We start from the raw sequence: 10,916 nt of genomic DNA, 5'->3' as shown, positions 1-10,916 counted from the left end.
TGTTTAACGAAGCATTCAAAATTACCAAACAAGAGCTTAACTGCATACCAAAACCTGAGTACATCGAAAATTAAACTGAATTTAGGTTTTGTAGTAATTGCTTAAAAGTAAATTAAACTATATATAAATAATATTTAACAACTTTAACAGATTTTTGTTGTTACAGCTTTTTTTTAAACAACTTCGATTAACTAATACTATGTGGTGTTAAGAACACTATTTTCAATTTTTTTTTTATCTTACTAAGCTATTAAATAATACATAATTAATTCTCAAACTTATTAACCATATTTTTCTACTTAAACGGTTTGGTGTTTGAAAAAAAAACATTAACTTAAATTAGGAAAATTTGTTTTATTAAATTAATGCTTAATTTAATCAAGTATTTTGAATTTAGTTGTTTTATACCACGTACAAAAAGATGAATAACGTAAAAGTTTTAATTATTATTTAGTTATGTTACTTCTAAATAAAATGTTTTCACTTTGAAGATGTTTTTATTTTTAAAAAAGACATAAGTAATTTTTTTCCTATAATAAGTTTACATTTTTTTCATCTGAAAACGTTTATTGTTTCTATGATCACTAAAAGTAATTTAATATATAACAAGATTGAAAAAAAGAGATTTTAAATTCCAGAAAGACTTTTTTGATTGCCAAAACTTTATAAAACACTTAAAATTGTTTTAATCTTTAATGCTATATTCGTTTAAAATTGTTTAGCCATTTACAAAAAACATTTATAAAATAATTGTTCAAAGCTAATAATATTGACAAATAAAATTTTGCTTGTAGTCTACAGTACAATCCCATACAGTTCCGAAATTATCGTCATTTCGACAATTTATTTGCAGAAAAACATGATTTCTAGGATGGCTAGGGTGCCAAGTAAAAACAAAGTTGCTCATTGAACCCGAATCAAGTCGTTCCCATTTGTCTTCGATGAAGTTTTTCACAAATCCGATATGCACATAAGTCGTAGATCCGACATTGTTGCAAACTTTTCTAAAAATAAAAAATAAAAATTGGAAATAAGCTAGGTTTAGAATCTATTTAAAACTTTTCAACTACATTTATTTGAAATTTAAAAAAATAGTTATTTAAATTAATTTTTGTATTTACTTTCGTTGTGAATTATTGTCAATACCGTCCATTATGAGATAGCCATTATTGTAGTTGCTTGCACAATATTGTTGGGCTTCGGTGGTTGTCAATTTTTGTTCCACTAGTTCATAAAAATAGTCTTTACTATAAAAATTTATAAATTGTATAACTGAGATACAATATGTAGTTTTACCAAATAGTGTTTAAAAAAAAATTAAAAAAATAAAAATAAATAACAATAAAGCAGATAAATAAACAAACTTATTTAGAAAATAACTTTACAAAAGCAATTTTTTTAAACAAAATATAAACAAGATTTTTTGTTTTTCATACAACTTTTAACATAAATTGTACCTTAACTATGATGAACTCATAACTTTAATTATGAGAGTTATTGAAAATCTTTTTGAAACTTCACAAAAAAATTAATTAAAGTTGTTAATATTGAAAAATAAAATATATAATCAGTATCAACCTTTTTTTGTAAACTTTACTACCTGAAACAAGTTTTTTGAAAACTTACTCCAGGACAAACACTTAAGAACTTAAAGTTTGTTCAAAAATTTATTAAACATTTTATCAATTTTCAGGCAACTTTTGATAAAAACCATAATGAATTACAATAAAACTAAGAAGAAAAACACTCAAAAGGACTTTCTTGGAAAGAAGGTTTTAAATTTCCCATCAGACAAGTTCGCACTGATTCACCTTCTCCTTTGTTAGGTTTATCGCAGCTCAACTGTACAACTTGATTATGACGTAATAAGACACTCGAATTCGTTTTAATATGATCAATTGCAGGCAAGTCACATACTGTGTTAGTAATTTTGTTGCTATAAATATAGAGTTTTAGTCTATAGTACCTTGGTTTTTATTATGTTTGAATTCAATACCTTTGTTAAAACATCATACTTTTTAATTCTATTTTATTTTGCAACGTTAATTTAAGTTATAGAAAATGCTAAAAAAATATGCTTAAAACTAACTTTTAAAATTTTCAGACTCACAAAATTAGAAAAACTTCAAGTGGATGAAAACTGAAGGTTAATAAAAAGCTCTAGCTTACAACAGCCTTATATTTATAACATAAAAGAACTTATATTAATTTTTAACTAAAGTATTTGTTAGTTTAAAAACAAGTTAACTACGTAAACCATGCAAAAACAAGTTAGTAAATGTTATAAACTTACTTTTCTTGATTTTCAGTTACTTTTTTTAAGGTTTTTTGATGCAACATTGTTTTAAAACAGATCAAAAACTCTTTTATATTTAAGCTGTTAGTTTACAATTTATTTAAAAAAAAGTTTTAACATTTAAAGAATAATAAACTGATGTGCTATCAATTAATGTAAGACTTAATTAATTTATAATCGGTATAAGTATTTTTTTTCATAGTTTCTAAACAATGCAAATATAAAAATTTAAATATAAAAAAATTATATATGTTCTAAAAATTGGTAAAAAATGTATTAAAATACATATGAATAAAAGAAAATAGTTAGGCTTAATATTCATTACAATCTTCTAAACTTTTGAAATTTAGTTGATAATTATTGTAAAGCACACTGTTATGAATACTACTAAGTTTTACCACTTTATCATAACTATAATCGGATTGATATGAACAATTTACATTTTAATAAATTTGTCTTGGTTGTTTTTAAAAAATTAAAACCTTAGAATACTTTTTTAAAAATTAAACTGACTTGTAAGCTGACTCTGAATTTTATAAAAACTGACTTGTAAGCGAAATGAGCAGACTAATAATTTCACCTTGTTCCGCAACAACCTTCTCCAATTGGTCTATTTCCTCCAACTTCCTTGCACCAATCCCTCCCACTTCTCCCCCTTCTCCCCCTTCACCCCTCTCTTTCCTCTCATGAGTGAGGTTGAGGGGGTTTGGGGATCGGAGGAGTGTTGCTCGTTGCAGGAAAACTGGCAGCTTTGACCCGCGAGAGTCGATGCAAGAACGCAGAAGAAAACAGACAGTAGAAGTTTTATCATTTTTCTAAAGAAAATATTACTTTTAAATTAAAAAATAAACTATACTCAGAACTTCAATATTTATTATGTACTTTAGACCTCTTTAAAAAATAAATGTACTTTATTTTTTTTAAATGCAATGTTTATTTATTTTACGTCAGTATAGTATTATATCAAGTGATACTTTCAAAAGCTAAAAGTTTGAAAATAATCTATTATTTTTAGCTGTTAAGTTTGCTTGCTTAAAATAAGCTTTAATTAGAAGCCTTTGCGAAAGACAGTTTTATACTTTAAAACTTATATTGCTTTCAAAAAGTATTACTCAAAAAAGTTATTTACAATAGAAGAAATTAAATAATCAATTTTATACACAATCATGTGTAATAAAAAAAACAAGATAGCTAAAACCTAGTTAATATAAACATTAAAATATTAAACTAACTACACATGTATACTTCTTGATAAAATGTTTTAACTTTAATTAAAAATCTAGTATGAATTACTTTAGAACAACATAAAATATAGTTGTTAAAGTAAAGTCTGTTTTAAATAATTTAAAAACTTATTTTAATTTTACTTCCTGCTTTTGCACAAATGTTTGGTTTAGCGTTGTATTTTTTCTAACTTGTGTGGTACTTCATTATTATTTGTTTTCGGTTAATCATTAAAATTTGTTTATAAATACAAATAAAACTTTATCTCATGAATAACACTGAGGGTAGTTAGTAAAAATTTCTTAGTTTGTTAGTTTTAACCTTTTTAAAACTATCTACTAGTTATATTTAATAACTAGCTTCATTTGCAGAAAATAGGCTTTAAGTAAAGAAAAACTACTATTAAAAAAAACTACTATATTGAAGTAATAATATTATTTGTGACAAGAATATAAGTGTTTTTTTTAGTAATCTGAAACTTATTTCTGTACGAAAAAGATAAATATGTAAAAATAAACTGAAGTAATTTAGACGTCAATTAAAGTTGTTGCTTTTTCTTAGATGCAAAATAAGTGGGAACGTTCATAAAAAATCCCCGCTCCAACAGGTGATTGTGACGTGTAGAGTTTGAGATTAATTCAGTTTTTATTTATCAATAAATTACACATAGGAGATTTACGAGAAAACATTGAAGTAAAATGCATAAGGTTACAACAGGTATCTTACAAGATTTAGTTTAAGATTTAAGTGTTATTGACTGACATTAAAGGCAGAAATTAAACTTTGTTTTTATCTACTTGTACGAAAACTTGAGCGAATACAGTTATAAAATGTTTATTAAGAAAACACATGTAAGAAATAATCTATCTGACCCTTATTAATAACAGCTGTTAGCAACTGTTACTAAAAATGAACTGTTGGCAATAACTATACAGTTTAAAATTACATCAGCATATAAAATTTCTAAAACTCTTAATAATACTCATCACGTGGTGTGAGCGACCACTTTATTAGGATATAAAAACTGTTTTTAAGTGTTTAACTTGCATCATCTTAGATAACATAAAGAAAGAATATTTTTAAACTAAAAAGTTTTGTCACTTTTTAAAAAATAAGTTTATACAAGTAGCTCTAATTAATTATTTTTATTATAGTTAAGTTTACAATAATGATAATAGTTGTAATTGTACTTAACTAAGTTTATTTTATACCTAGAGCAAAAAGTCAATGAAAGTTAAACAGACTTGTTTATTTATATAACAGTTCAGAAGGTAATAAAATTTCTTCTAGTTAGTCTTCTTTATAAACTTTACTTAATTTTATTTAATACCCGACATGTTTTAATTACTGTTGTAAGGTTTATTTCTCGACTTAAAATGAAGTGCAAAAAAAAAACTCTGAATGTAATGACAATGTTAACTTTGTAATAAGTTTTAAAAATACTTTACAGCTTAAATAAAAAAATATTTAAGATCATCAACAACTAAATCTTTGTGTAATTGTTTTTATTAATTTACTTTATTTATATATTTTACTATTACTGTTACCCCTAATCCTTACCCTCGGTCGGTAACTTGTTTTATTTTTTCTAATTAAATTTTTTATAACTTTTTTTACTTTTACCCCTAACTCTTACCCTCGGTCGGTAGCTTTTTTTTCTTTTTAATTAATTTATGTTTATTTATTCATTTTCTTGTTTTTTTTTGAACAATATTTATTAAGTAATTATTATTTTTACTATCACTTTTACCTCTTACCCTTACCATCGTCAGTATTTTTTTTTGTTTTTTATCAAACTATCTTTAAGCTTTTTTTAACTCTCGTTCAAAATTGACTTTCAAAGTAAAATTGTCTTAGTGCAATTGTATCCCTTCGTGCAAATTTGTCTCGGTGCAAAAGTATCTTCGTGCAAATTGACCCTTTGTGCAAATTTGTCTTCCTGCAAAGTTGACCCTTTATGGAAAATTGTCTTTGTGCAAAATTGTCCTTTCGTGCAAATTTGTCTTCGTGAAATTTTGTCCTCTCGTGCAAATTTGTCTGTGAGCAAAAGTATCTTCGTTCAAAATTGACCCTTTGTGAAAAATTTTGATTGTTAAATTTTGTCATCTCGTGCAAATTTGTCTTCGTGCAATTTTGTCGTAATGCAATTTTGACATGTCCTCAAAGTAAGTATAGTTTAGTACTGTAGCAACTTTGATAATAAATGTAAATATTAGCAGGGCGTAGCCCTGCTAAGATAAAATATTGAATATAATGTCAAAAAGTACCTCTAAAAAAGATGAATTTATTAAGTAAAATACGCGCCCTTAAAACCGACCATAACCGAATTTTTTTGTTCAAACACACATTAAACTAGCAATACAGTACCTTTTTAATTTTGGTTATACGTACGAATCGGGGCACACGATATTCAACAATATTTGAAGGAACTTTTTCTTATTTTTATTTATATTCAATATATATGTATTACCAGGTCCGAATTTGTTCAATATGTTAAAAAAAAATTAAAGACATCGGTAAGGTACGCACTTTGAGAGGTACGCACCCAAGTAAAAAACGCACCATTTTTTTATTTCTTAGAACTAGATATTCATAAACTTTTTACAGGTGTTATCAAAGACTATAACTAGCTTTTTAAACCAAAGAAAGAAAACTATAACTATTTATGACATTGTAACTACTTTTGACATTTTTACTATGTCAAAACTTTATCGTCTGACAAATCAAAAATATTATTTTTATGAAAAATCTATTTGACTAAAACTATATAAAAATAATAATTAGGTTTAAATTAAGTTTTCTTAAACCAAAGTTTAATTAAACTTGTACAAAAACTGTTTTAAAATCAATAAAATAATTATATTTATTAGTACATAAAAGTAAGAATGCAACTGTTTTAAAGAAATGAAACTCTAACATTTATACAACTTAATTTAAAAACTTTTTAGATTTAAACTACAGACCTTTTTTTAATAATTAAACAAACAACTTAAATTTAATTTCGAAGTTAATTAAGTATAATAAATACACTGTTTTTTTATTCTAAATATACTACTCTGAGTTTTCGTTTTACTGTGTTTATTTTCAAAAAGTTTCCTAAAAGAACAAGACGTTGTCCATAATCCAAGATTAACGTTTCATAGCTTCTGTTAACCACCAGAGGACAAGAAAGCCTGAGGACAAGAAGCCCGAGAACAAGAAGCCCGAGAACAAGAAACTTGAGGAAAAGGAACCCGAGGACAAGAAGCCGGAAGACAAATAAATGACTATCATTGTTACATTGTCCTTTTGTTGTGTTTTATCATGATTTTTGTAAATTATGTAATTTTTGAGATAATAAGTAATACAATTTCTCGGATAAGTACTAATTATAAAAAAAACCGCAGCATGGATTTTTTTTGTTTAACTAGGTGGGAAGTGAGCTAGGTCTGTATTTATTAAAATCCACTTCAACGCTGCGACGAAAAATTTCTCGCCTAATATCTTTTTTAAGCCACGCCTAAATCATCGGTTAACTAGCGTTGAAGGGAAAGAACAAACTAGGTTTTGTGTTTATTTTAAAAGCTGACAAAGATCATTAAAATGATAATTTTCAAAGGGAAATGTACCGATGGTGTGGGAACTCCATCGAAAAAAAAAAATGGGAATTAATAAATTAATCAATCGGGAAGTAATAAATGTTTTATGATTTAGGGCGTGGGAATATTTTGTAAAAATAAAGCATTTTGAAAAGCTTTCCCACAATAAGTTATTAATTTGAGAGAACTAATGCGTTTTTTAATGCAAATATAAGCAGTTTCGGTACAGCATTCGGGAGTTATTGGTGTGCTATAAGTTAAGATGCATTTCAAACATGATAATTTTAAGATTCTTTCTTGATTAAGTTATAAGATACTTATTATAATTGTATTATCATTTGTGTTTAAATGTATTTCTAGTATAAAGTGATGTAATTGTATCTTTGTGTTGTTTAGTTTATGTAAATAAAATATAAGTGTTGTTTTGATTGTTGTACTAATCTATTTTACCAATCCCTATTACCCAAATAACATCTCTGTAACGGGATGACTTTGTCAAAAACTAAAATTTCGAAATCATTTCTTTAAATATGATTCTTTACCTAAAGCTTAGTTTTAAAAGGCCGGTTTATAGCAATTCAGAAGCAACTGCGACGCTCTTCTTAGTTTTTTATATTAGGAACAACAAAAATAAAACATTGATTTAAAAAAAGTTGAAACAATATCAAAAACAACTATTTAAATGATAATCAATTTAGCTTAACTTGTTTCATTATCTCTACAAGTTTATGCACGCATAATTTTTTTTTATATAAAATTATCAAGATATTTTATATAAATAAAGTTTTCTTAAATTGCAATATTATATTCAAAAACTATTGCACGCACTATGTATGTGCTTTATAAAACAATAAAATCTTTCAATACATTTTTCCTTATTTTTTTGCGAAATAATTGTTTTTTTTCTTTATTAAACAATAAAAATTTTGTAAACTTGTTTTATATAAACTATTTATTACTACACGCATAATTATAACGATGCAAGCATTAGTTAAATTCATAAAAAATTCAATGAAATTGTTAAAGATAATATTAGTGTACTAATCAGGCACACATATTAAAAGAAAACCAAGTTTAAAACTATTTATTATAAAAAACTAACTAACACTTCGTCAGCTTTGGTGCAAAGCGTTTATTTAAACTAACAAAATTGGAAAAACAACACAATGAACAAAAATTGATATTATTAAAATAAATGTTACTTCATTTGATAAAAATATATTTTTGTTGTTTTTACTAATTTTTTACTTTTATATTAAAGAGTTTAGTCTTCAATGTAATTAATATGACCAAAATAATGTTTTTAAAATATGCGAATTTTATTGAAATGAACAATACATTATTGAATTGAACAACACATTAATTTTATTGAAAATCATAAGACTACTACTAAATTAAAAATTTAGTACAACTAACACTTAATAAAACTTGCGTTTTTTGAAACAATTTTGAATAACTTGTTTGAAACACGTTAAAATTGTGACAATGGCAACAAAAAAAATTAATAATAAACAAACATTGCAAATTATATTGTCAAGAAATTACAAAATGTCAATTATTTATGGTAATGATATTGAATTTAAAAAATGTGGAGTGTGTACTTTAGAAAAGGAATTGATTAAAATGTCTCTAATTCTAGAGGTACACACTATCTTAGTATCTTATAATTGCGTTTATTAGTTTATCAGTTATAATTTTTAAAAGTTAATAAAAGGTCTCTTAGCCCTCAACAATCCAGATTTTGGCATTGTAAGATAATTTTCATTGATAATTTTTGATTTAAATTGTAACATTTAAAGAATAGATCTAACTTGAATCTAAACATTTTATGCTATATATTGTTTTCATTAATAATTAATTTCACTTGTTTTACGGTTCAGTGGTTTAAATTGTAAAACCTTAATTGTGTAAAAAAGAAAAACAATAATTAAACTCATTTTGTGTTAGTTAAAAATATACTTTTGTTAATTAAGCTTGTGTTTAATTATTAGATTAGCTTTTGTATTATAGTTGTTTAGTTAAATTTTGTACCGGTGATCAGATATTTTCGTGATAAAAATTGATAAATCAAATTTGAAAATTAAATTCAAGTTGTTTATTTATTCAAAAAAGGTCTGTAGTTTAAATTTAAAAAGTCAATGAATTTAAGTTTTATAAATGTTATATTTTCATTTCTTTGAAATAGTTGCATTCTGGCTTTTATATACTGATAATAAATATAATTGTTTTTTTGATTTAAACAGTTTTTGTACAAGTTTAATTAAACTTTGGTTTAACAAAACTTAATATAAACCTAATTTTTATTTTTATTTAGTTTCACTCAAATCCATTTTTCATAAAACTAATATTTTTGATTTGTCAGACGATAAAGTTTTTACATAGTAAAAATGTCAAACGTAGTTGAAATGTCATTAGTAGTTACAGTTTTCTTTCTTTGGTTTAAAAAGCTAGTTATAGTCACTGATAACACCTGTAAAAAGTTTATGAATGTTTAGTTCTAAGAAAGAAAAAATAGTGCGTATTTTACTTGGGTGCGTAGTGCGTACCTCTCAAAGTGCGTACCTTACCGTGGTCTTTACTTTTTTTAAAGCAGATTGAACAAATTCGGACCTGGTAAATATGTATTGAATATCATTAAAAAAATAGAAAAAAGTTCCTTTAAATATTGTTGAATATAACGAGCATAAAGTTATTGTTATATGAAAATTTATTAACTTTTCAAAAAACATAAAACTTTAATGTCAATTATTTTCCTTATCTTAAAAGCTATCTAAAAAATTTTTTTTTTATTATAGAGAACGCACCTTTGCTTTTAATTTAAAAAAAAAATTATTTAATTTGGGGTTGGAATTATTTCATGGGGTCCCTCCAAAAGTAAAGGTTTTTTTTCGTTTTTTTTCATCAAATGGTATTAGAACCAATAAAAAAATATTTTTTTTTAATTTTTTTTTTTTGATTTCCCTTAGTTTGCATGTTATTAAAACTCGTAAATAGTTATTTTATAAATAATGTTAATATCTTTTACGATTTGGCCCAAAATCAAAATGTAGTATATTACACTATCATTTGCCTTGGCCATTTCCTAGATAAAAAATTGATAAAAGGAAAAAAACGTTAATAAGAATGTGAATATACAACAAATTTAATTAAATTATTTTATTTTAATTTAGTTTGATGTAATTCACATTCTTATTAACTTTTTTTTTTTCCTTTTATCAATTTTTTATCTAGGAAATGGCCAAGGCAAATGATAGTGTAATATACTACATTTTGATTTTGGGCCAAATCGTAAAAGATATTAACATTATTTATAAAATAACTATTTACGAGTTTTAATAACATGCAAACTAAGGGAAATCAAAAAAAAAAATTAAAAAAAAATATTTATTTTTAGTTCTAATACCATTTGATGAAAAAAAAACGAAAAAAAAACCTTTATACTTGGAGGGACCCCATGAAATAATTCCAACCCCAAATTAAATAATTTTTTTTTTAAATTAAAAGCAAAGGGGCGTTCTCTATAATAAAAAAAAATTTTTTAGATAGCTTTTAAGATAAGGAAAATAATTGACATTAAAGTTTTATGTTTTTTGAAAAATTAATAAATTTTCCTATAACAATAACTTTATGCTCGTTTGAATATATTGTGCCCCAGTTCGTGCATATAACTTAATTTTTTTAAACATTGTAAGGCAGTTTTTTATTTAAGATTTAATTTTATACTAAAAATTGACCAACAAACTTGTACTTCCAAAAACCTGGAAGAAATTCAGACAATCTGAAAAAAAAAAACTTTCCACTAGCCTGAGTATAGTTTA

At 24.7% G+C, this 10,916-nt stretch overlaps 1 protein-coding gene across 1 annotated transcript; it reads right to left on the bottom strand.

Annotated features, from left to right (window-relative positions):
- Positions 1 to 1,731: 1,731 nt before the first annotated feature.
- Positions 1,732 to 5,286, bottom strand: LOC145845652 (uncharacterized). The gene is made up of 3 exons (XM_082952772.1): positions 5,278 to 5,286; positions 2,844 to 3,111; positions 1,732 to 1,916 (listed from the first exon to the last, which is right to left on the bottom strand). The coding sequence occupies exons 1-3, from the start codon at positions 5,284 to 5,286 to the stop codon at positions 1,732 to 1,734; spliced, it is 462 nt and encodes a 153-aa protein (XP_082808898.1).
- Positions 5,287 to 10,916: the final 5,630 nt, after the last annotated feature.

The sequence above is a fragment of the Thalia democratica genome, unplaced genomic scaffold (assembly GCF_965202585.1).
Source record: "Thalia democratica unplaced genomic scaffold, ktThaDemo2.hap1.1 HAP1_SCAFFOLD_110, whole genome shotgun sequence".
In the NCBI taxonomy this organism is placed as follows: Eukaryota; Metazoa; Chordata; class Thaliacea; order Salpida; family Salpidae; genus Thalia; species Thalia democratica.
The sequence above is the reverse complement of the archived record's forward strand: the minus strand, read 5'-3'. Positions and strand labels throughout refer to the sequence as shown.